Source organism: Merops nubicus, unplaced genomic scaffold (genome assembly GCF_000691845.1).
Source record: "Merops nubicus isolate BGI_N331 unplaced genomic scaffold, ASM69184v1 scaffold23265, whole genome shotgun sequence".
Lineage (NCBI taxonomy): Eukaryota > Metazoa > Chordata > Aves > Coraciiformes > Meropidae > Merops > Merops nubicus.
The window spans coordinates 261-26,065 of record NW_008610732.1 but is presented as its reverse complement, the minus strand read 5'-3'; the positions used below and the strand labels follow the sequence as shown (position 1 = coordinate 26,065).

The 25,805-nt window shown below is 37.5% G+C and overlaps 2 protein-coding genes across 2 annotated transcripts; both read right to left on the bottom strand.

Moving 5' to 3' along the window:
• Positions 1–1,563: 1,563 nt before the first annotated feature.
• Positions 1,564–8,954, bottom strand: MIA2 (melanoma inhibitory activity 2; the record flags this gene model as incomplete). Its single annotated transcript, XM_008941008.1, has 5 exons — positions 8,826–8,954; positions 7,427–7,513; positions 5,962–7,123; positions 1,788–2,006; positions 1,564–1,664 (listed from the first exon to the last, which is right to left on the bottom strand). Coding segments are annotated over exons 1-5 (1,698 nt in total), but the record flags the coding sequence as incomplete, so codon positions are not given.
• An 8,125-nt stretch (positions 8,955–17,079) lies between these two features.
• On the bottom strand, positions 17,080–25,757 carry PNN (pinin, desmosome associated protein; the record flags this gene model as incomplete). The annotated part of the gene is made up of 8 exons (XM_008941007.1): positions 17,080–18,601; positions 19,629–19,767; positions 19,850–20,005; positions 21,412–21,487; positions 23,398–23,492; positions 23,577–23,649; positions 24,762–24,830; positions 25,686–25,757. Coding segments are annotated over 8 exons (1,969 nt in total), but the record flags the coding sequence as incomplete, so codon positions are not given.
• Between the last annotated feature and the right edge of the window lie 48 nt (positions 25,758–25,805).

Genomic DNA, 25,805 nt, shown 5'->3' with positions numbered 1-25,805 from the left:
GACGGGGCGGGGCGGGCTGGCGACAACAGGTGGGTCGGTGACCGACTGAGGCCGCCTGGTGCCCAGGAGTAGCTCAACCGCATTTAAACGAGTTCTGCGGCTCAGTGTCTTCGTTGCACGTTCATTGTACCGGGACTGCTGAAGCGTAAGCGGCAGCTGCAGTGCCACGCAGCAGGGGATTCTTTTTCATCTCATTTGGTAGCACTAACTCTATTTTTGTAATTCTTTTACATGTACTAAACTACACACTTTTTTTTTTTTTTTTTTTTTTTTGGAACGTATGCCAACTCAGTTTTCAGAATGCAAGGTGACTTGCTTGTAAAGCTGGTACTACCTAAGAGACCATAGGTCTTTTATATATGTAAGAGATGTAAGTGGCGTTTTCAGCTGTGTCAACACAAGAATAAGCTTGGTCACAGCAGTGAACTATCAAAACGCTTTGAAGTCTTATCTGGTTGATGATTTAAAAAAATAACCAAAGCCCTTCCACCTTCTGTTTTTATCTCCTAGGCTGCAATGTAGACTACATTATGTAGGATGTACATAAGTACACTGGAAATCAGGAACAAATTTCTGTGGTTCTTAAAACTCCAGTTCCCCGATCTGAACTAAGTTAAACCCAGGGAATGGTAGATGCCCCATCCCAGGAAGCATTCACGGTTATATTGGACTGGGGCTCTGAGCAACCTGATCTACTTGAAGAGGTCCTTACTCACTGCAGGCGGGTCCCTTCCAACACAAAACATTCTATGATTCAAAATACCAAAATTAATGAAGTATTATAGTATATTACCATGTACCAGTTTACCTGATATTACCCTTCTGTTTAGGGATACAGTGCAACACCATCTACCTTTTCTCACATTTATCTGTCAGTGTTGTTTCTTGTGCCATTATAGAATAATAGAATCATAGAATCATTTTGGTTGGGAAAAACCTTTAAGATCATCAAATCCAACTATATTTACATTTTGTCCAGTAAGGTTCACTTTCACTCTGTCTCTACATTTTTATGTTTAAGACATCTCCATAGCAATCATAATCCCATTTTGTATTTTATGTATTTGCTTAGAAAAGCATTTTTTTAGGCAATTATGAACTATGGGAGTCTTTGGGAGTCAAGGCTTTGAAGTTACTTTTTAAAAGCAATGAAAGTATTCCTGTTACTTTACTGATCCTAATGCAAACTTTAGAACTCCAAGCAAATGTAAGCAGTACTGTCATGAGAACTTGAGGGAGTTATCAGTGTCATATACAAAACCAAGACCCAACCCAAATGCTGATATTTTGACCACCTAGGTGTTTCCTGGCTCTTCTGTAAAAAAAACCCACACTAAGTTCTGCAGTGCGAAGAACACAGGCAGGTGAACAGCAGCTACCTTGACGTTTTCTTTTTCCATCTCTATCCTAGTTAGCATTAGATACCCCTAGAAGCAAGGGGACTGCAGAAGGTTTATTTTAAAAGACTTTTTTTTCCCTTTTGTTTTTTACAAGCTTAATTGCAGAACATAACCAATAACTGGCTTAATTTTGCACTAATATAAATAAAACAAAAATTCTTACCTGTTTGATAATACTCATCACTGCTGACAATGCTGACTTCATCAATTCCCCAATCTCAAGAGCATTCAAGCACAGAAGGATCTGATACACCCAGCCTCCTTCTGGTTCATTCATAAGGAAAAACAAAGGTTGACAATTATCAATTTAATATAATTCCATCTAATTTTTAATTTTTTTTATATTGCAAATTTAGTTTCCTTAAAATTAGGAAACTTAGCACTTACCACTACGCGGAACATAGTTCTGGATGGCATCTGAGAAAGGCTTTTTGACATCAAATTGAGAATCAACTACTGAACTGTCAATTTTTTCTTCATAATTTACTGAAGGAATCACTGTAGCTTTTGAACGTTGGTCACTGTTGTGTTCATTTTCTACAGCAGCACTGATTTCATGTTCCTTCTCTGGTGTTTCTTCTAGTAGCTTTCTTCTACTGCCTACTCCTGGAAATGGTTGTGAAGGGAAATCATGCTTATTTTCAGAGGCTTCAACTGTCACACTTCTATAGGATAGTAATCTTTACAGAGATTTTAGGATTTTTATTTTCCTCAACTTAAAGACAAACGCTAGATTGCTACCTTGGAGTAAAAATGTGCTACATATTTCTGATGTAAGTAATACTTGTTCAAATAATAGTCTCAGAACAGTTTGGAGGATAGAGCTTTAACCAAAACTGGTGTTGTAGTAGTTAAAATCAATGGTCAGGAAAAAATATGCTTGGTTTTGACTGTTTTTCTCTAGAATCCCTACTTGGGTTTAGTAGGTCTCTTTCTCATATCCAGATAAAAATGGGAAAAGCTTTACTGAAAGAACAATCAAAAATGCCATGTAGGATTAAAGGTTAAGATCTTCCCACACGGTAACAAACTTCACTGTGAAATACAAGAAACCACAGGCATGTTCATGCTGAAGTGTGACGGAAGGCACCTAGTTGCTTCAGTTTCAGTGTAAATTTAGGGTAAATTGCCTGAAGCCAAAATATTTTCAAAAAAATTCACACCTTACTTACCCATGTAGAAAAAAAAAACCCAAAGCATTTACAAATGAATTATTTTTTAATTCTGTGCTTCAAGCCACTACCAGCCAAAGATACTTATCACAAATAGTCTATTAGTCAAAGGTCAGGAAGCTGAGTAACTGACTGTTAAACCTTAATATTAACTCAGTCTGTACTATCAGAACCTCAAAATATAATAAATCAGTCATTAACTACTATAAGTTAGGGTTGTTCACTCTTGATTTTAAATCACTAGAATGAGACAGTGTTGTATCTGTTGCGTTTTTCCCCTCAAACAAAGCATATTTTGTTCTTGCTAAATTCCTGTTAGTGAAGCATTAGTCCAGTACCTTTAGCTGCAGTTTGGACCGCACACTTAATTGTTACAGCAGACAAAAGCTCTGGCAGCTAAAAAGGAATGTTCCTTTTTTCCATACGTTTTTCCTGCCCAGTGTCAAAAATGTGCCCCTTTTGCGCACAGTCATTTGTTTCCTCTGTATAACATTGTTTTTAGGCGAGTAAGCTGTGATCTCATGACGAATCTTTTCAGACTGCTGATGCAACTGCATCAGTTTGCATCCTTCGTAGAGATGCTCTAAGGGTTCTTTAACATCCTGTTTTAACTTTAAATAAAACTGTTGGAATGTAATCAGTGGCCTTGGTAAATAAATCTGACTGTTTACTGTACAATATTTGCCTGGTTTTGCTTGATTTTGGGGACACAAATTCAGTCTGCCCTACTACAGTTTTGTCAGTTTCCTTGTTTTCGCTGGATTCTGCAGCAGTATTTTTTCCAAAATGCCAAGCTGCCCTTCCTCAAATGTACCTTGCATGATATCTAAATTGATTTCATCATTTACTTTACCTCCTACAGATTTAGTAGTATCTTTTTCTTGTTCAGATTCCTGTTCTCTTAACTCCATCTCATTCTTCTGTACCGTATTTAATTATACTAGTCCTAATGCCATCCCTATTTTAATTTGGGTTTTTTTTGACAAAACATGTATCCTCAGACTTTTTTCAACAGGCTTTTTAGTTTTACTGAATACGTTTGCAAAGAACTCTGATAGTCTGATAAAAATACTACCTGGAGCTCTTTCTGTTAGAACATAATTTTTATTATTTATATGTCTTTGTCTCTGATTTTCAGATTCTTTTTTTCATTCTCTCTCCTGTCTTTAGTAGCAGCAATTAATTTTTCAGTATGATCCATCCTTTCAGTTACAACAGTATCTTATTTTTCAACATACACTTTATAAGCTGGGTTTCTGAGCAATCCCAGGTTGTCAGGATTTAATTAATCAGTTGGTTGGGTTTTTTTGGTTGTTTTTTTTTTTTTTTTTTAAATAGCAGTCTGGCTTTCTGGTTTGAGGGGTTTAGGAGACACTAACTGTAATGCTATATTTTTTTTCCCCTTTAAAATTGTATTTTATTTAAGAGGGCTTCTAGGGTAAAGGTTGACATTTAGTCAGATGAATATCATGTGACTGCTGTTACTTTTACTGTATATAAATTTTCTTTATAAATTGTTTTGTTGGACTTGGATTCAGCTAAAGATTATAATGTTACTCTGCCTTTTGAAGTCATGCTTGCTGATGCCGTCCAAAACTTAAATTGATTTTCTGTGTGTTTGTATCTTGCATCATCATCACAGCTTGAATTGGTGGGCCTAAATATGATGATACAGAATAATCTCTTCTTTTATGCTATCACGTGATTTTTATATTGCTTTCTAAGATCTGGATTAAGGCTGTCCTCTAACCCATTCTCTGGTACCAGTTCATGTTGGGAACATGAATCTTTCTTTGTTATTTCTGCTTCACCTTTCTGATGACGTTGCACATTCATAGGAATTTGTGCAGTTCATAGCTTCTCTCCCAACAAGCTATCAGCAAGAGCATCAAACATTGTCTTATCTTTTACTACTCTGGTAGATTTTGTTGACTTTTTTTATTGCTACTGCAATAGTTTGTTATTTTGCATTGCCAGATAAAGAGAAAGATCATTCTCTTTGAAGGTATCTGCATTGCTGTTATTGGATTCATTATGTTTAATCTTCTGATTTGAGATGCCTTCAGTTTGTTTCTCCCATAGTGTTTTATCAGGGTTTATACTGATGCCTTTTTTCCTCAGGAAAACTTAGTTCTCAGCAAACAGTTTTTATCTTCCATTCTGAAACTCTTCTACGTCTTTCCCAGTGGCCAATTTCTTTGGAAGTTTTGGTACCTGTTAAACTGAAGCCACTAGATGAGGTGTGGGGAGGGAAAGGTTGTACTGGAGTCAATTCCTGTAACTTCTCAGATTTCTGGTACTGTTGATCATTTAAAAATATCCTGACTGAAGTATTTGATGTTGTTTTAATCAAAAACCCACTGGGTCTCTTTTAATCTCTGGTTTGTATATTTTCTTTTCATCCATTTTGAACTGGCTTTTTGATGCTGAGTTTTATTCTGTATCACAGCATTCAACTGCTTTGCCTTTCTCAAATGTTTCCAGAACAAGACTCAGTTCACTGTCACATGGAGTCTCCTTGATGTGCAGATGATTATCTGCAGTTCCTGGTAGTTCCCCATAACTTGGTAATTCATTTTCTGAATTTACAGATTCTTGGATACAAGTGTGCAGGTTATTTTGTTTGTTTTGCACTGTTTCAACTGTTTCATTTTTTTCTTTTCCCCCCAGATGAGTTAATTTTCACTGTATTTTGAAAATTTAAATTTGAAGGTAAATGCATCTTCGGAGAGTCAATCTTTGGAGACAGGGTCATGGTAATAACCTTCCCCCCCCCCCAACTTTCACTACTCTTGGAAACATGTTCTTCAGTACTGAAATAACTAAACAAGGGTACATTGCTCTTTTGTGATAATTCAGCTTTTACTAGTGTTTCCACAGGTAAAATTTGTGAAGCATCACTATCGCTAACGAATTTGACAAAATGTTCTTCTGCTTCATTGTTCTATTGATTATTTTGCACAGCTAGTGAGGAAGACAGATTGCTCTCTTGGATTGCACCCTCATCTCTTTCAGACAGCTCCTCACTAACTCTCTGATTTAGTTGTACTTTCATTGCTCTTATTATTTCCTTGTAATATTCCATCATCATTTTCAGTTAGAAGAGTTTCTTCACTAAAAGACACATCATCTTGCAAACTCTGCACTTGCTCTTTGGCTGTTGAACTCTAAAACTTCAGTATGTCTGCAGAATGACTGGAAGACAAGAAATAGCTCTGCTCCTCAGCTGTGTCAGGCTTCTCGCTTTTTTTGTGTGTCTGAGGGATCACAATACTGAGGTGGACTAGAAGAAGAAATACGATCTGATACAATTGATCCGTGTCCCTGCTAATTATCATATGTGACCGTATTATAATTAATAAATCTATTATGTATAGTTGCATACCAACCTGACCGGCCGTATTTGCTTTCTGACTCCTGATTTGTCTTTTCAGCTTCAGTGGTTTTCAGGAGCTGGCTTTCTGATACCAAGTCTTGTCCTGAACTGTAAGGTTCAACTGCCTTCTCTTCGTCACCTGTTAGTATGTCAAAATATGTTTTTGTGCTATTCGAGGGGCTTTTGGTGGCATGAAGAGTACCCATACCTGCTAGTATCTCCCCAAGATATGGCACATTACTATTTGAATCTATTATTTCTTGTGCATAATTCTCTTCATCTTCTGCCTCTGTCGCTTCTTTAACTATCTCCTTTGTTTCTTTGTCCATGTGTGATTCTTTCTGATCTAAAGTCTGTACTTCTTCAGTCTTACTTGTTTTGTCCTTTGTTTCTCTTCTTTGCTGGTCTTCCTCAGAGTGGCCAAAATTAAGAACATTACTTAAACCTAAATTAAACCAATCTGATTTGGATTCTTGGCTTTCACTCTCTTCTGTTGGTAACTCTGTGACTGCTGTTTCCTCTGTGGCTGCTGTTTCCTGTTCATTATTGGAATGTCTAGGCACATCAGAAACATCATGGATTTGTGGGTCATTTTTTTCTGATGCCAAACCAACATCCACATTATTCTCTTCACCAAAATACAGAAAGTCTGTCAGGCCACCTTGAAACCAAACAGATGCTGGAGGTTCTTGTTCCTCCTTATCATTTGGCTCCTGTAAGTCATCCTCAGCACTTAAGACTATTTTTCTCCCTCGGTATGTATTTTCTAAAGATTCAGTAATGGGTTCTAAGGGCTCTTCATCATTTTCACTGCCTGTGGTGAACCATCCTGCAATCCAACTAGATTGAGTTGAAACGGGTTCTAGTTGGAGACTGTTTTGCATTTGTGGCTCTTCAGTATCATCTTCACTGTTTTCATTTTTTCTGACCAACTTGTTGCTTGCAGACTCCTCCTGAGTGAGTGATTTCTGGGAATCAGAAATCTGTTTTTCAGAAACAGATTCCACTCCTTCCTTTTGCATGGAGTCCCTTGTATGTTTTAAGAGTTCATTTTCACACAGCTTTGATTCTGCATCAGATGATGAATATTCACTTTCTTTGTTGTGATCATGTAACATGCTATCTTCATTTTCAAAAGTGTACTTATCTCCATGGAGACAAAGGAAATCAGTTTCCTAAAAGAACAATATGAACTTTTAAAATATTTTCAGGTGTAATTTTCTAAAGCAGAGCAGTGTATCTTTATTCTCTATCTGTGTAGCTGTGTGTGTATAAATTGACACAAAAGACTGTAATAATAGTATTCCTAATGGTTCTATATAATTTATTAGATAAAAATTATTTTAGAGGACAATCATTAAAAAGACATGTTTTGAATTATCTGAAATAAAATATGCATCAACACTTGAATTTCTCATGGGATGCTAGACTTTCATTTGCTGTGAACTATACTGTAAAATCTGGTGATGTTGGTTTACCTTAGTGAGCACTTCAACTTCTTCTGAAATAAAAACTTCCTCAACCTTCACAGCATCTTTTGGGAAATACCCAAAATCCTTTCCTTTCTGTAAAAAAATAAAAAAGGAAAGAGAGCATTTAAACATCAGTGGTAAGTTTTAAATGCATGAATAAATAAATAATAAGTTTATGGGACTATCCCCTACCCCCTTCTTTTCTTTTTTGGATAGAAGATGGGCTTATTATTCCATTTGACATTTTAGAAAGCAAAGGGAAATATATTACTCTATACTATTATTTTCTGTATTATTTTTATGAACATGTGTTTCTGCAGAACCAAACCAGTAGCCTTAACACTGCTTCAACCCAAGAAAGTGTTGTGTGTACAGATTGGCTCAGCAAGCTGCTACTAAAATCAGCTGCAAATTTCCCATTGACTCAAGTGGGAGAAAAATCATGCCTTAATAACTAATGACGTGGAATAAGTTATAAAAAAAGTAGGATATGAAATTCAGGTGTGAGGCCAGCTGTGGCTGAAGAAAAAATGGCAATGAATATAACCAGACTACAGAACATGTGTTGATGGTAACGCCCAAAAGAATCAAGAAAGGGTCAGTCTGACCAAGAAACAGCTGCTAGCTTTACGTCAAACCATTGCACATAGCCTTTAATGGAGGGATACATCTTGGAAAGCAAGGAAGAGTGAGGTACCTGCAAAGATACTCTTGGGTAAAAAAAAAAATGAAGACAAGAATTTCACTGTTAAACAAAAAATGTGAGAGATCATTAAAAAACAAAAACAAAAACAAAAACAAAACAAAACACAAAAAAAAACCCTACTATGATCTTCTGGTTTTGAAGCACATACACAGTTCTACTAGAAGTTGGATTTGGATTGATGCATCTATTCCTTCTTAGCTATAACATAACTACATGGCTGTTCTAACTACATTCTCAGTTGTTCCAAATCATTAAATACATGTGATAAATTCTCTGGGAACTTTCCCTGAGCGCTGAACTGTGAAGTCAGGTCCAAATACTGGATTGCTGATTAAGCAACTGTAAAACCTTACCCATGGACTGGTGGTAGGTAACTGACCTAATAAATGTGAATGTTTTTAAGGGGACCAGATGAAATCATTGCAGCCAAATGATTAGATGGAGACTGAAAAATTGGATTCTGTTCTCTGGATCTGATTCTTTGTTTCTCCACCAGATCTTTGCCAAGATTTTATTTTCTCTTTCTATAGAAACAACAACAATGACCCATCTCCCAAATACTATATTGATCCATGACTGGTTACTATTACAAATCAGATGGAAAATCCCTAGAAAGGAAGCAGACTGCAGTTGTTACACTATTATTATACTATCTAAATCATTTATAAGGAAATAAGTCTTTCAGACTGAAATACTTACACTTCCTGTCCACAAGTTTTCATTTTTCCTTGAAAGTTTGGAGTATACAATTATCTCTTCCCCTGTTTTGAAGTTAAGATACCGGCAGTCAGGCCCTAAGTAGTCTGTAGTGGCTTGGACTCTGCTCATTGCCACTGGAATAGTATGTGGAAAGATAGAAACAATTAAATATAACAGCCATTTTGTCTGGAGTCAGATAGGTTACTGAAGAAGTCTGATACTTATATTCAAATGTTTGTTAATACACGAATATGTGCATGGTTACGCTATTAATCCATATATATGACCAAGTGGAAAGCAACCAATGCAAAAAGCATCCCTATTTGAATTTCCCATTTACTACAGACATCAAGGAGGAAAGCTCTCATCCTATATAGATGTATTCTAGTCCTAGTCCTTACTCAGCCAAGCCTTCAGTGCTGAAATGCGTGTGGAGAATTAGCAAGTTCAACTATTAAAGTCAGATATAACCAGCTTAAAATTATTTCCCAGGCACATATGTAGTTCTATGCTTTAGAAATTCTAAGTTAAACCTAGTAATCATGTCAGAGATTTTGTCCTCTATTTTTAATACATTTAACTTATGAAAAAAGTAGGGAAGCTTAAGCAATATAGACCTTAAACACATCATCAAACCCAAGGTTTCCAGTTCAAATTGAAAGACTTTACATTCTCTGTCTCCACCTCTGCCTCCCCACAGAAAGCACTACTGACGTGCTCTGGTCAGTTTGGAGGCCATAACACGTGCTGTTCCACACAGACAGACTTCTCTGAGCATCCAGAACCCACTAAAGTCAGTAGGGCTCTACAGGGAAATAAAGATCCATCAGCTGAGGAAATCTAAGCTCTCTTCCACTTCAGGGCATGCTATCCACATTGAAAGTGCATCAGTAAAGGCTGTCAAACCAACAGAAACAGCTTAGAAATAGCTTCAGCTATGTATGATTATGACAGATTTCACAATGGTAATCAGTGGATAATAAATGGGGCATTATTTATCACTGCCCACTGTGATTCAGTAGCCCTTCCTCCTGCAGAGCTGTTTACTCCCCAGAAACTCCAAAACTAGTTACTGCTCTTACTTCATGTTAAAGAAGGAAAAATAAGTAAAGAGGATATATTAACATGTTTTTTTTGTGAGAAAGATTACAAAAAAACCCAGTCAAACAGTTTGCTTACAGTACAAAAAAAAAAAAAGTTTTGCAGAATGGGCTATGAATGTACTATAAACCTAACAATATAGTCTTCTTTCTCAGCTGATAGTCTACCACATTTAAAAAAAAGAACCACAATTGTTTTGTACCTGTAAAGAATCAGTTAAAAAACACTTCAAAGTTGCTTTATACTGCCAGTTTTAAGGAAATCTGAAAAAAAATAGCTATTCAAGAGTATTTTTACTGAACTTTGATTTTTATATACTTACACAATGCAATCCAGCAAATATTTTTTTTTCTCCTTTTGTTTGAGAAGTTTAAGCCTATTGCTCATAAATTTAGCATACTGACAACAAACATTTCCTATGGCTACTCATTTTCAGTCTGTTTCTTTGCTAATTTCGACATTCTGGTTCCTAATAGTTGCAAATACACCACATTTTTTGAAAGAAAACCACATTTTACTTACTCTCGCATTCCTGATCACCACACTTCTTCCATTCTGAAAGTACCTTTGTACTCTGCAGACTCATTAAAAATGAAGCTACTAAGAGTAAAACTCTCTTATTCAGGATTCTTGTCATTTTAACTTAAATCTAGAGCACACTGAAACTGGAAACCACATCGATGTGCAGTTCGCAAGAATATTCTACATTATTCTTCTTAGCCTAACAAAACATTGCAAATAAACATTGAATCCTATTTTCCTTCTCTCATCTGCTTAAACAGAAGCAGACTATGCTAACCTGCCAGCAATCTGCAAAGTCAGGTGTCCTGATTGTACCCGTGCGTTTAATAATTAACCATGTTCTGATAGCTACGCCGATGTTTTGAATATAAAGAAACTAGTTCTGGTCACATCAAAACTTAGTGTCTGTTAGGAAGGTTCTTTTGTACTGAGTTTGTGGAAGACTGTGTTAGGAGAAATTCTGTAAGAGTTGTATTAGGATTTTTTCTGGATTATGAATGCATTTTTAATATACACCTTTCATTTGATTTTAAGGTGGACTGTCAGTTTTATGCTCGTATTGATTTGAATGATTGCTAAAACAGCTACGGACAATTTTCTAGATTTTTTTGTCAATAAACCATATTTTATGTGCACTGATACATTTCAGATTATTTATAGGTGGTCACTGGGGACACAAATCAGAAATGTTTTCCACATACTCTTGTGGAGTTTTCTCAGGCAATAGATACTGAGTACAGTCGTTGCATGTGGTGAATACTTGCTCAACCTCAAAGCCTTTTAAAGGTGCTTAGCAGTTTTCAGGCTCTTGAGACAACTAGAAAATCCATATGCTATCCCTACATGATAGATCACAGAGCAATACACCAAAGCTATGCAAATGGTATGTCCTGCTTTTTAAGCAATATTCTCTTGTTTCTTAGCAACCTAATATCCAATATGAAGTTATAGAAAATGTTCTCAAATACAGATTATGCTTTAAAGTTGTAGGCAGGGAGTTGTACGCTGGTTATATAGGTATGAAGTTGTGCTATAAATGAAATCTTGCAGAGAGGTTTGCATTAGAAGCAAGTTCTGCTTCCAAGGCTCCACATCGTCTGCACTTCATCACCTAAACACAATATAGGTAGGTCAGTCTAATTAACCTACAAAAAGGGCTTTACCTTTCCTTTCCCACTCTCCTGCATGAGCTAGCCTCTTCTCTCCACCATCATGATAGCACTGCAAGAATCTGCATTCCTTCCCAACCTGATAATACTTGCAGTCATAGACCTGCCCCTCCTTCAGTCCTGACCATGACTCATGCAGAATTTGCTTTGCTTTCTCCTTCCATGAACCTAAGCTGTGCCCTAGGCTGCAGCATAGTTCCTTCTCCCTCCTGCTCCACAAATGAGACCTGCCAGACATTGGTGCTGATCTAACGAGCCAGCAAACAGATCTTCTATTGGAGGGTGGGAGAGAGGGCGCGAAGTGAGCCAGGGTCACGTTAACCAGCAATGTCCTGCAAACAAAAAAATCACAACAGATGACACGGCCTGCAGTTGCAATCTAACTTTGGCCCCTTCCTTTGCCACATGACCCGGCAGTCAGGGAGGCCTATCCTATGGCCCAGCACACCAGCTGCCTCTGCTGCTAGGTAATCCATCGGAGAGCTGCCTTCTGCTCCAGGGAAGACACACGATAGAGTAGCCCCCGTGCCCCTCCAGCACCAACATTATCTCCCCTTCACTCTCCTAGATCCTGTGTTACTTAGCAGTGATTTGGGACCTTCCCTGGGGTCCTGTAAATTTATCTGTAGTAGATGAAAGGGCAGAAATGGAATTACAAGCAGGTAAAACATGACAAATGCAAAGAAACCTGGAAAGTAGTAAAGCCGAATGGGCATTTTATTTTTTTATTCTCAAGCCTCTACAGTTAGATTAGTGAGAAGGAATATCCAAGATATTTATATTGGAGGGACTCTCTGTACTGTGCTCTACAAAATCAAAAAAAGGACAATATTTTTATCCCACCAAGAAACGATGAGTCTTTCATAATGCTGCACATCAACTATGGAACATGGCAAAAAGCCAATGATGGGCATAGAAAGGTTAACAGCCTCTTTTTGAACCTGGTAGTGTGGAACTGATCCATATAAAAATGGAAGAGTCAGGTATTCTGCCACCTAAAATGACATAATTCCGGACATTGATGTGGGAGAAGAAACTTCCAGAACCACACCTTGAGATCTGCGTATTATTACTGTACTTGTCAAAACAGCTCTGAGTACAGCTCTGACTTCACTTTCACATTGATACCCCAACTAATTCCCAAGTCTTTATATAGAGATAAAATGTTGCAGTTCACCTTAGCTAGTCTGTCTAATCTACATCTGCAATTTTCAAATTATTCTGGGCACTGCTCATTGTGTAGCTTAGTTTCAACAACCCTTCTTCTAGGCTGGAGCTGTTAAAAGGTTGATGATCCCTGCTCTGATCTCTGTGTTACTTGTTCCTCTAGTAACTCAGTAAGAAATCATATTTATATCGATTATTCTTTTCTTCTGGGTGTAAATTCTATACTTACAAACATTTTAAGCACATAAAATTCTAATCACCTTTGAACTAAAGTCAAAGATAAAGATTCATGGAGTTTGTCATACATGTCTTCCAGAGGACAAAGTTGAAAGTTTCATAGCATATAGAGACCAGTTTACTTCTGTTCTGCAGAACTGAGGCAACAAATCTGAGTCCTATTACACATCTGAAGACAAACGATGCTAATGAAAAAGATCTGTTTTCAACAGTTTTCATTAAGGTGAAGCTATTGATTTATTTGCAGTGACATCTAACTAACTACCAAGCTAGAAATGCAGATATCCCTTATGAAATATTAAAAATCAGAGAAGAATCAGCTCAATTTATGGTGTAATTTAAAGAAACTGAGTAGTATGGCACACTGGATGGCTCTTGTAAGACACGGCTTTGTGTCCTTTGCGGTAAAGGAGATGTTGCGTTTCCTGGACTATTCAGGATCTGCATTATCAGTAAAGACCCCAAAGCAAATCTTAAGTTGGTAAAAGTTCTCCGAAGTACATTAAAGTCAACATATGTTTTATAATAACAATAGGATATGCAGCTTTGGTTATATTCTTACAGTAGCACCAAAAGGCTCCACAGCAAATGTAGGGTTTCATGGTGTAGAATATTGTACTAATACATGGAAGAATATAGTTGATGGCAAAACCACTTTCAACTATTATATTGAATCGATGTCATGTCAAAAAGATTTTTTTTAAACAAGTATCTTTTAAAATTTAGTAACTCAAACAATTATTCAGTCTTTCAGTTACACAAATCTAAAAGGTACCAGTCATTCATCATCCAGATTTAAACCTATGTTTTTTGGCAGCATAACAAATAGCAAAAAAGAGCCATCGTTGCCTCCCTATTACAAAAACTGTTATAAGCATGACAACTAACAGTGCATTCCTAGAAAATCATGGAACTTGTGATTTATACTACTTTGAATCTTGATAATACATTTCCAAACTTTGAAGGCCTCACATTCTGCCATACAATAGAATGCTGTCACCTAACAACAACTACCTAAACAAGGTTTGTGGTAAAACACAAGTTGCTATAAAACTGAGATGAGGGGAAAAATAAAGTCTGAAAGCCAAATTATATCCCCCAAACCACAGATCTCTGTATATTGCTTATGCATCACTGCCACAGCATTTATTCCCAACATAAATACATGTAGTCTCAGAGAATAGTTCTCTAGAGCAGGGAAACTCATTTTAAAGACCTGTGGTGCACATGAAATCAATGTTTGTCCTTTTGTGCCATAGTAATTGCTACAAATCAGGAGCTAAACCTGAACCTCAAAATTATAACTGGGACCTAACCATGAGTCCATTACTTTAATGATAAACAAAAGATGCTCTAGAAATCTACTCACAAATCTACTGGTTTTAGAAATGGATTTTACTGGAGGTGAGTGTTTAGTTCACTAATACCTACTTTCCACAGAAAAATTATTCAGGTTTCCTATCAATACATTATAATGAAGGTGTTCTAGGCACTTTTTATATAATTTGTTTTTCCACATTACTTGAGTGAGAAGAAAAGGGGACATTTTCCCTTTGCTCTCTACTCACCACTATGGGGAAAGTAAGAAAATTACTAAAATATTTCCTAACTCTGTGCTATCTGCACTTGGTTCTCAGAAACCCCAAACTGTTACATTAATTTCACAACTGAATTTGTCAGCTATTTGAAACTGTAGAGCAGGAACAGAGGGAGGAAACTGTACCTGAGGTCTCAGCCCTATCCACAGCTCCAAAACTGTTTCAGGGTAGGAGGATGGGATCTTGAGGGGAAAAGTGTAAGAATTACAAAAAATACTACTGCTTTATGAAGACACAGGTCTTTATGTAATATTGTGCTAACAGTATACAACTATCTACTGTTTCTGTACAGAAATACTGGTTTGACTATCTTTTAGAAAACGTCATTCTTATGAAGTTATCCTATACTGATGTTTATGTTGCATTGAGCTGCTATAGCCACAATTTAACCACGTCAGTAAGTTTCTTCTAACAAACATTAAACTAACAAATACATCAAATACATTTGTACTCCACAATGAAACTCAGCTTTTCACCCTGTCAAAAAAATAAAGAGAACACTGCTGCCTGTAATACCACCAGAAACAATGTAATCAATCCGTTCCCTAGTTCAGTTACCAGGATGCACATATTTATAAAGCTCTGTAACATGCTCCTCTGAAACAGTGGCTTCTGAATAGCAACCCCCTTCTCTAGCTTTGCATGACTACAGTATCAGCCATTAAAACCTGCACAGTAAATGCATTACAGCAGTCAATCATTCAATTAAGCTCAAAATAGGAAACCTTAAAAATATGCAGTGTCAGACAAAAAAAAAAAAATCTGCAAAATTAAAATGGCTTCCAAAGACTATTTGAAATGTGAAATTAGTGGAAACATGCAAACCAGTAACATTTACTCAAACTCATCATAGAAGTTTGTTCCTTGTGGTAAGCTTCTGTGTTTAACATCTTCAATAAGACTTTTGAACATTTGCTCGTCCTTCAAAAAAGGCAGCACATTAAGCTACCACATTGCTTTCAAGGGAAGGAAATACAGCTGGGAACTACTGAGAACTAAAATTGATTTTTAGTTGTACAGAAGCAGGGTCAGATAGGATATTGAAGTAGCAAACAGACTGAAGAATTAACATAAAGTATTGAGTTTGTTGAGAAGGGGGAAGCCTGACATTTCCTACTGTCTATTTGTGCTGAAAGAACACTCCACTTCATCCCTTGCTAGACTCATTTCTTCATGCCAGGAAGTTCAGCACTTCAGAATACAGAGGTCTGTCACTACAAAAATTGACACCCTCCCAGACGAGAACTTTGCAAAAGCCTGCTCTGTGTTAAAAAAAAGTGGGGTATATATGGCCTCTTTTTTTTTTTTAAAAACACAAAAATAAGCTTACATTTCAAATCCATTCAAAGAATCCATCTAGGACTTCCTGGCCTGTGATTTGGCATACAAAATCTGAGAATTCTCTTCCTGCCAAGACAACACAGATTACAGCAGTGTTTCATGTTCAGTTAATAGGCATTAATTAAATCCTGTGAGGACAATTTTGGATATACAGCTTCCAAGGTACAGTCACCTGCAATTATGATTCACACTTTAAATGTTGAAAGACTAGGATAATACACCTGTGTTACAGAAAACACCATAGGCATTGAGAGAGTAGTCTACAAAGCCACATTTATTTGCACATGTACAGAACAGAACAACAGATGTTATTTGTTTTCCATACAAAATTATATAAAAACAGTATTCACCTTCATAGATAACACCACACCACTTTAAGTTGTATTAAATACATTCGGAAAGCATTCTTGCACGCACACAACATTAGTATTGTGTAGTCCCAGGTAACTCCAGCACTGCAATATCATTATTCCTAGTGGTATGAAGGGATCAAAGATTAGGCTGCAACTAAAATAAAAAGATCCCTGATTGAGATGCAAGTGGAAGTCTTTACCCAACTGGCCATCAAAGCAAGGAACTTCATTAAACAGATTAACTGTCTCCAGAACATGAAACTACTACCAAAGCACCTGCAGAAGGTGGGTAAGGGTGGTATGCCAGACTGACTTGAGCTATCTTGGCCAGTGTTAACATTCCCACTTAATCACTGCTTGCCTATGGATAGGAAAAACTTTTATCAAACTGGCATATAGAATTGAGTAAGAGCTTGTGATTACAGAATAAAACAAAAAGTAAAGATCTAAATCAATTGCTTTCCCTTCCTACCCAGCACTGGAGAGGTTACTCCCTTTACCGGGTCTTAAAATTCCTAGTCTTGCAAGGAGTAGAGGGGAAAAGCAAAATTTCACGTTTCCTGCAACACTGCCTCTCCCTAATATGCTCTAAAAGGGGAATTTAATTGTCAACAGGACATCTCAATTTATTTAAAATGCACATTTATTTCTACAAAAAAAAAAAGTGTATGATACAGAAGAAGTGATCACATCTACTTAAAGGTTTACCTATTAAAATATACAGAGGATCTTAATGAGTATAGGATATTAAAAAAAAGATGCAAAGGAGTGTTAATCTTTTATTTTTACATTTTCAGGAACTTCACAATTTTGATACGTAACCTTTTACAAAATTATGTAAAAAGTACAAGAATGCCTGGTAAACAGTCTGCATTTGTCCAAAAGATTTTTTACAGCATGCAATTCTTAAGGCAGCCTTTTCCTCCTCCTTACAAGGAATCCTTTCACTCAAATAATCTTCGCTGCAAAGATTAGGCTAAGGAAGCTTGGTCTCTTCTGTTAACGCCTTTTATCTTTCCTGTCTGATTTACGGTCTCTGTCACTCCGTGAAGCTCTCTTGCCTGACCGACTACTTTCTGATATAGACCTTTTTCTGTCAGATCTTGAACTTTTATCCTTCGAGCTTTTGGCATCTCTAGCCCCACCTTTTGAGGACTTGTGACTCCTGTCTACTCCTGAAGCATCCCTTCGCTTCCTGTCCGTGCTCCTCCTGTGTTTTCTATCCCTGTTATGCCCTCTTCCTCGGCTTCGACTTCTACTTTCGCTACTGCTGGAGCTACTGCTGCTGCTGCCCCTGCTCGTGCTGCCACTCGTAGTGCTGCTGCTGGTGGAACTGCTCCGACTGCTACTGCTAGCAGTGGTGGAACTACTTGCGCTAGTAGTACTGCTTGAAGTACTACTGCTACTACTGCTGCTGCTGCTACGGCTATGACTCTTACCAGTTTTGTTCCCTGCCCTACCCCTGCTTCTGCTCCTAGTCTTACTCTTAATTTCAGCACTCGGTGCCTGATTCTGCTCTGTCTGTGCCTCAGCCACCTTTACCGACACCACAGCATTTTCATCTTTGTCTGCCTGGGGCTCTGTATCCTGAGTGGACTGAGACAACTGAGGTGACTGTGGCAGTGGCACAGACTGTGGCTGAGAGAGCATCTCAGCCACAGGTTCTGGCTGAGCTTCAGGTGCCATCTCCTGTTTTTCTTCAAGTTCCCCTTCAATTTCTTGTTTGATACCTTTCTCCTTGTTGGGAGAAGGAACATTACACACTTTTTCTGGCTGAGCATCACACTCTGTCTCTGGTTCCATTTCTTTGTCATTTTCATTTTCTACAGGTTCTATGCTATCTGCCTCATTAATTTCAGCCACATCCTGCTCATTATCCACTGGCTGAATGTTTTCACTTTCCTCTTTTACAACTGTGATCTCTTCAGGCTGACCATCCTGTCGCTTGTCATTCTCCCCCACTTCAGCAGTCTCTTCTACTTTAACCTCCATTTCATGTTTCTGTTCATCCTCTTCCTGTTCTCTCTCTGTATCACTATGCCCTGAACCTGTTTTTCCCTTTTCCTCCCCTAACTCCTCCATTTCTACATCATTGTGCTGATTACCTGTCTCCAACTCCTCCACCTGCTGAGCCACCTTACCCTCTTCCTGCTCCTTGTTCTGTCCTTCCTTCTTTTCTTCTTTCTGCACCTCTTGCTGTTCTTTTTCCTTCACAGATTGTCTTCTGGGCCTGGCCTCCATTTTGTTAATCTGCTCTGCAAATTCATTTCGCCTGCTTTCAAAGATTGCTAGGAAATAAATAAATAATAGTTTCAGATAATGTACAGACACTGAAATCTATTTTCCTCTTAACTATGAGCTAGTAAGTTAGCAAATTGTTTCAACTTATAAATACTGCATCCTTATTCATTCTGAAGTAGCAAGCCATTCATGCATAATGGAAAAGACTGCTAGCTACCTTAAGACAGGAAAGCAAAGGGGACAGTCAGCTCAGCTGAGTATCAGAACAGTAAAGCCCTAAATCTAAGCTAACAGAAAGAACTCTTTACTTCATTCAACCAACAGTATGTCAAAATAATACCTTAATTTTCTGGTATTTATGTATTAACAAGGTTATACTCCCTGAGGTAAACAAAAGACAGTAAGAATCAGCAAAAAGGGGTTAGGTATTAGGAAAGCTTAAATAACATAAGCTGTTCAGACAGGTGAGCTAGCTCCTCTGATCCCCCCACCCCTCCCTGCTGAAGAAAAGCTCCTTAAGAAAAAAAATCCAACACATTTTCAGTTTAATAACGAAGAACAGGAGGACTACCATCAACCGCAGTATTTTAAATTGTTTTCCAAAAGAAAAATATAGTCATCCTGTGAAACAGAAATGAAGACATATTAAGACAAAAAAAAAAAAAAAAGAAAAGGTTCTAGTGATGTGGTTAAGAAAATGCTTCTCATATCCTTTGTGAAAACCTGCATTTTCTTAGGTCTTCAAGCCATACAATCTGCCTTTTCAAAAACCAAACTGCTGCACTGGCGTACATCTGGGTACTAAAGTTAACGTAAAGGACTATGTTTTAAAAGCATACCTCTGGGATTATGCATACACCTCTTGATTTCTTGTAAGAGAATCAAAGCACATCCAACATAAAAATAAGTCACCGAAAGAGTAATGTTTACTTATGATGAACACCCATGCAAGAACATACAGTTTGTCCTAACCATGAAATTCATGTATTTAAGCAGAGATTTAAAAAACTATTTGTACAGCAAACATCGAAGGGAGGCAAGAACAGGGGTCTTTGTATCACCAAGACCACTTACCATTCATCTTTTTTTGTGACTCTTCCATCAACTTCTGCGTAGCAGGACACATTCTGCCAGGTATGTAGAATAAGTGGGGTTTTGTCTTTGTTCTTATGTATTTAATTATTTTAGCGTTATGTTCATTCCATTCTTCTTGCTAAAAAATGAAAGAAAATGACCCTGAGATAGACAACAGTAGTTTAAACAAGAGAAAGATCAAGAGCAAAACTAAAACTCACCAACTGGGCAAGTTCAACCTTCTGCTCCAGTAACCGCAGCTCTGTCTGTTTGGCGCGTCGCTCTTCAAACAGTTCTCGCCTTTCGTTTTCAACTTGCTTTCTTTCTTCTTCTGCCTGCACTTCCAGTTTTTGTTCAATTTCTTGTCGTCTCTTTTGCTAAGATAAATGAAGAAGCATCTTAAAATATTTTTCTAAATCAAGGAAGTGTTCTAGTTCTGTCCAATTAAATTTTTCATTTACACCATTAACCAGTAAATGGGTTAACTATAAAATTATAGGCCCCTGAGGATTTCTGTCTGCTCTTCTATCATTCAATTTTGATTTGAATTCTCAATACAAGCTTCAACATGTTTCCCCCTACTGGCAGGAAGAGAAAAAAAAAAAAACAAAACAAACCTTCAGGTATTTCACTTGAAGGGGAAAAAAGTCAGCTCTCCCAAAAACAAATGAAGGACTGTAGACTGGTGTTTGCGACTTAAAAAAAATAGTGCAAATACTTCCAGTATATTAATTGCTGATTAGATATATTACTACAGTCCAGGAATGCCCTAGACAGCCATATACTCAGATTGTACAATAGTTGTCCAGGCACTAAACTGTATTTTGATTTTTAGTTAGATAACAATAGCTGTGTCATAAAACTCCTTAGGCCTCTACTTTGATTTATAGTAAGTTTTTGTGTATGTAAGGAACAATACCTATACATATTCTCAGAAAAATATTGCCAAGAGCAATAACTCCTCAAAGTCTCTTTATGTGAGCACATACTATTATAACTTAGACAAGGACTCCATGTTTCTAGACCATCCTAATCAATAGTTTATTTTTCTAAAGGCAAGCAGGCAGCAGAGAACTTTAGCCCTTTCTCATGTGCTACATGACAAGTTAGGTCAAACAGCAGTACATCCAAATACTGAATCTGAACTTGATCAATACTGATACTGCAAGCCAGCTATGCTAATACTACACAGAAAAGGTTTTAAGTTTAAAAACTTTCTATCTGCTTCCACCAGAACTTTCAAACTGTTTAAACTTAAACTTTAAACTGGTTAAAAACAATTAAACCGTTTTAAATCTAAAGGTTATTAGTATTAACTGAGTAACCCATTTAGGGCAACAGTAAACAAATACCATGCGCTCCACAATTTAAAAGGGCAGACCAGGAGTAAAGTTACCACCACACTGTATACAAAGTTTTTCTGAAGTTGCTACTAAGCGGTGCAAAGCCTGCACCTCAGTACAATTTGTTTACTTAAAATGATAATCTATTTTGTGGTCTACATGTTTTAAAAATTTATAGCATTAAAAAAAAAAACAATGAACAAAACATTGCCTTTTCAATTCTGTAATGGTCAGAAATAGCGTTGTTAAGTCATGAAACTGTTGAAAGTGTTTCCTGCCTTCCACCCCAATTCCACTAAACTAAACCAAACAAAAACCTGCACTCTTTACCAATTTGTGTCACCTGCAACCTACACCCTGGAGAACTTTCACTCCTACTTAAAGCTGCTTGACCACACAATTTTGGTTTATTATTTACAGATAGAACAAAAAATAAGTACCCTTTCAGTAGCAACTGTGGACTCCTGTTTGAATTTTTGAAGAGTGCCCATCAACAAGCCAAATATACGTCGATTCCTGAATAAAAACAAAAAAGAAGATTGAGATTCAGTTCAAATACTACCATTTGTATAAGCAATCAGAAAAACTTTCCACCTCAGAGACATTTATTTTTAAAGGCTCAGTATCACTCAAGGCCATAAGCAGAAGAACACATATTGACTGTGCCAACAGCCATGGATATAATTTACCATCACATATGATACTTTGCTTAAGAGTGAGACACAGCTCTTATCCATAACACATCACTGTTAGCACTGGGAAAATTGGAAACCTTCCTGTTTTACATCTGGAAATAATGACACTAAGGAAATACTAAAAGCAAAATGAAACAACACAACAAAAGCAGAGAGTACCGAAAGAAAAGGTTGAGTAAACAGTGTCAGCTACCAGTAAGGCTGGTAGGTCGTTGGGCTTTCTGAAAAACATACTCCCCACTGCCCCACTCAGAGCATTGAGGAGAAATAGAGCCACACAGGAGTCAAAGTTTACCCATCACAGTTGGCCTAACAACATCTTCTACAGCAAGGCACCACACTGCAGGATGAAACCAGACTTGTTCTCATCCAATTAACTGTTGTTTTGAGAAAAATTAAGTAAAACTCCCTTCTTCTGAACAAGAACTAATTTATTGACTTTCACCTTTCCCTTCTTTCTTTCTGTTTAATCCCAAATTAAGCCTACACTACAAGAGGCAGGCTCTCTTCTTTGCCTCAAACTTTGACCCAATTAAGAGAAAGGGAATGGTACTCTTCACTCAGCACCACTCTACTACAGTGGCACAGACCTGCCATGGAAAGGTAAAGGTACTTTCATATTCAACAGCAGAAATAGGAACAAATAAAGAATTGAGAGCTAGAAATTACTCAAAATGTATTTGTATAGGAATATCCCAGAAGACACTGAGCAAAATCAAGAGTTCGATAGATGCTGTGCTCTTAAGGAGCCTCTTTCCACCACAAGTCACACAGAGATCAATACTGGTTTTCTGATCTCCTCAGAAGACTGCTGACGTGCAAAATTGTAAAGCCACAATTCTGAGGAAACAGTGCCTGAAGGAAGACGCTAAGAACTCTGAAAGTCCTTCTGTGAGGAAAGCAGCTAGAAATTCGTGATGGAATCGAGTCTGTTAACGATGGTGTATCTGTAAAAGGAGCAAGTAAAGTAGCTTTTTGGTGCTAACCCATTTGTGGCCCTCACGAGAGCAGTTCTCTACAGTTCCTTTCTCCAGCTCTCATTCTTCTATTTATTTAAGGTACAGGTTATGACTGCACCAGATGAGCTACAGACTGAAATGAATGGCATCCAAGAGGTTGGAGACAGTTGCAAATTTGCTTTTCCAACACTTCCCAATAGAGCTGCTTTTCAGCAAGAACTTTTGAGTTACCCTAACACAAATAAAATACAGGAAAAAGCAGATATACATAGTAGGAATCTAAAAAGAAGCAGGCAACAGGAAGGTAAGAGAGTACACATAATGAGTGCAAAAGTGGTAAGACAAACGAAACATGATGGAACACGTTTAAAAAAAAAGGGATAAAAACCCACACCCAAAAGCCTCCTTGAACCACCAAAATAAATTATATACCAAGATAGATGTAACAGTCTCAAATGTTAAGTAACCAAGAAAGCCACATGTATCAGTCCTACTCAAAGACAACCAGTTGCAATAGCACTGGCAAACCTATTCTTGTAGGTAACCTGAAAAGTATAACCCCCACATTGCACATGAAGTGAGTTATGTGTTTACTGCTATGAAGTACTCTGAGATAGTATTTTTTAAAATCAACTTTACACTATTATGGTAGCTCTTGAACACCACCTTTGAAAAATAACACTATCTGTATAGTACTTTTAAAGTCTAAAGCTACTTCTTAGGGTAGCATTCAGAAGTACCACATTAGTGCTTAAAAAGGATTTCCGTGTACCTTTGTTTTCCTTTCTCATCCATATTTTGATCTTGTATAAGGTCTCGACGTGTTCGCTCTTTGGAGGTAGCCACAACAGAGGATGGCAATGCTGGCTACAACAAAGAAAGACAAACAACTCAGTTGATATCCCACGTAAGGCAGTTTCTTCCTGCACAGATGCATTTATCACTTATTACCTTTTTAATATCGTCATCCTCTGCATCGCTTTCTTGGCGTGATTCTCTTCTTGTCCGACGTTCTCCACCCAGCCTGAGGAAGAAAGAGCATTACTGGTCACTAGAGAACATACATTTAGGACAGCACCTGTTTTACCATGATAATAATACAAGTCAGCATATCTAGTCAGAGAAACCAATGCCTCCAGTAGAAAACTCCCCACTGCTCCAAGTAGCATTTTACAGACAGAATTTACTGGTGGGAGACATCACTGAGAGAAAACAATTTAAGTTTTAATACATCTTCCACAGTAAAATAAAACAGTAGACACACATTACCAGTGTATTTGACTTTTTAGAACATCTTTGAAATTTATTTCTTGGTTTTAACGTATGCATTTCTTCTAGAATCAGTAAAATGACTACTGGTATAAGGAGATCATGAGACACATTTAAATGGCTCGAGATATAAAGGTTGGTATGATTTTTCAGATGGGAAATGCTACTTAAGTTACCTAGTCAAACACTTAGAAAACAGCTAAGGAAGGGCAGAGCACCTGAGACCTGAGAACTCTGATGAATCAAGGGTTTAACAAAGAACAACTACGAAGCGTGCCATGCAAGTTATTTTCAGCTTTCACTCCGAGTTTTGTGGCACAGCACTTTCTGCTAGTAAAGCCACAGTGTTCATTTGGCATTAACACAGAAATTCAAAAAGGAAGCCTTGCTTTAGGCAAGAACTACCACTGCAGGCAAACGCCCACTGAGTCAGTCACATCGGACAGATTTCCATCCAGATGTGAAGGGCCAAAATCTGAGTCTGCTGTCACACTGTACACATTCAACTTATTGAATGGAAGGCTTCAGCCATAACTAAATTTGTGGCTACTGTGAAACTGACCTGGGCTACTAAGCAGAATATAATATAGCAGACTGTACACAAACATAAAATGCCAAGAATCCTTCTACTGTTTTATTTTTATATTATTGCTATAATCTTTGTATTACTACAAGATACAAAAAAAAAGTCGCTACATACAACTGCCATAATATAAATCTATTTCCAACCAGTCTTGAATATGCAATTTCTGAAGAACAGTGAAAGTCATCAGTTAGTAACAGTTACTGAATCCAAGTATTTTAGACCTGCTGTTAGGAATTCTCATTTGGATAAAGCAAGTTTTCTGCATCAGTTTTTCCACATACCTACTGGTTGCCCCTTCAAGATCCCTCTGCTTGGCTGGGGGTCCTCCTCCACTATCCGAGAATCCACGCCTAAAAAGAAATCAACTTATGATCTGAGAACAAGTTAGGTTAATTCTAGCCTAAACCCTAACCTTAAGCCTGCACAATCAAACTCTATTTTAGCTTTACTGTTACTATTGCAATTAAATGTTTAACCATGCTGCTTGTGCACCAATTAATTTAAGCTTAAGCTTTTGCATTTATTCAATTGAGTAGCTGAGCTTAAAAAATGTGCCCCATTACATTTAGGTGTTCATATTTGCAATAAGTTAAATTGTATTAACTTAACCAGCAGTTTAATACTGAAATTCAACAAAAAACAATCCACCACATATTCCATTAAGAAAGAATGAAAAAGCCAATTTTTGTTCAGTACTTCTACTTGTAATAAGAAGGAAAGGAGGGAAAAAAAAAGAAGGAAAAAAAAAAGGAAAAAAAAAAAGAAACCCACAAGAAAGAACTAGTGGTTTTAAACTACGTGTGTTTTAAAGTTTGTCAACTTCAATTCTTGGTATTCTTTTTTGAAAAGCTACCATTTTCTTAATTACCAAGAGAGATTATCTTTGGGTGACTTCAAAGGTGCCAGCTCCCAGCACTTTACTGTCTCCCTTTATTTTTCAGGCTAATGGCTGAAAGTGTTAGCGAAAACCACCAGTTTCAACCTGTTATAACTCAGAATGAGAAGGTACTTTAAGTAAATTTCAGGCTGTGACATAAACCCCTAAATGCCCTGTAGGCCACCTTTGCTACCTGTTTACTGAAACAGCAATACAATGAGCAATGGGGTCGGGAAAGAAGCGTAAAATGCCCCAGTGCAAGAACAGCAAACCAAAGCCAAGGTAAAGGGTAGAAGAACCCACACCGTCCCCTTCCACGGCTCCTTACCTCAGCAATAAGCTCCCACGGCCTCTACCTCCACCAGGGCCTGTGATGGCTAACAGTCTGTTTTGAGGGGGCCTGCAAGTGACAGTGGGCGCTGTTAGCGGCTGTTCCCGCCCGGACCCG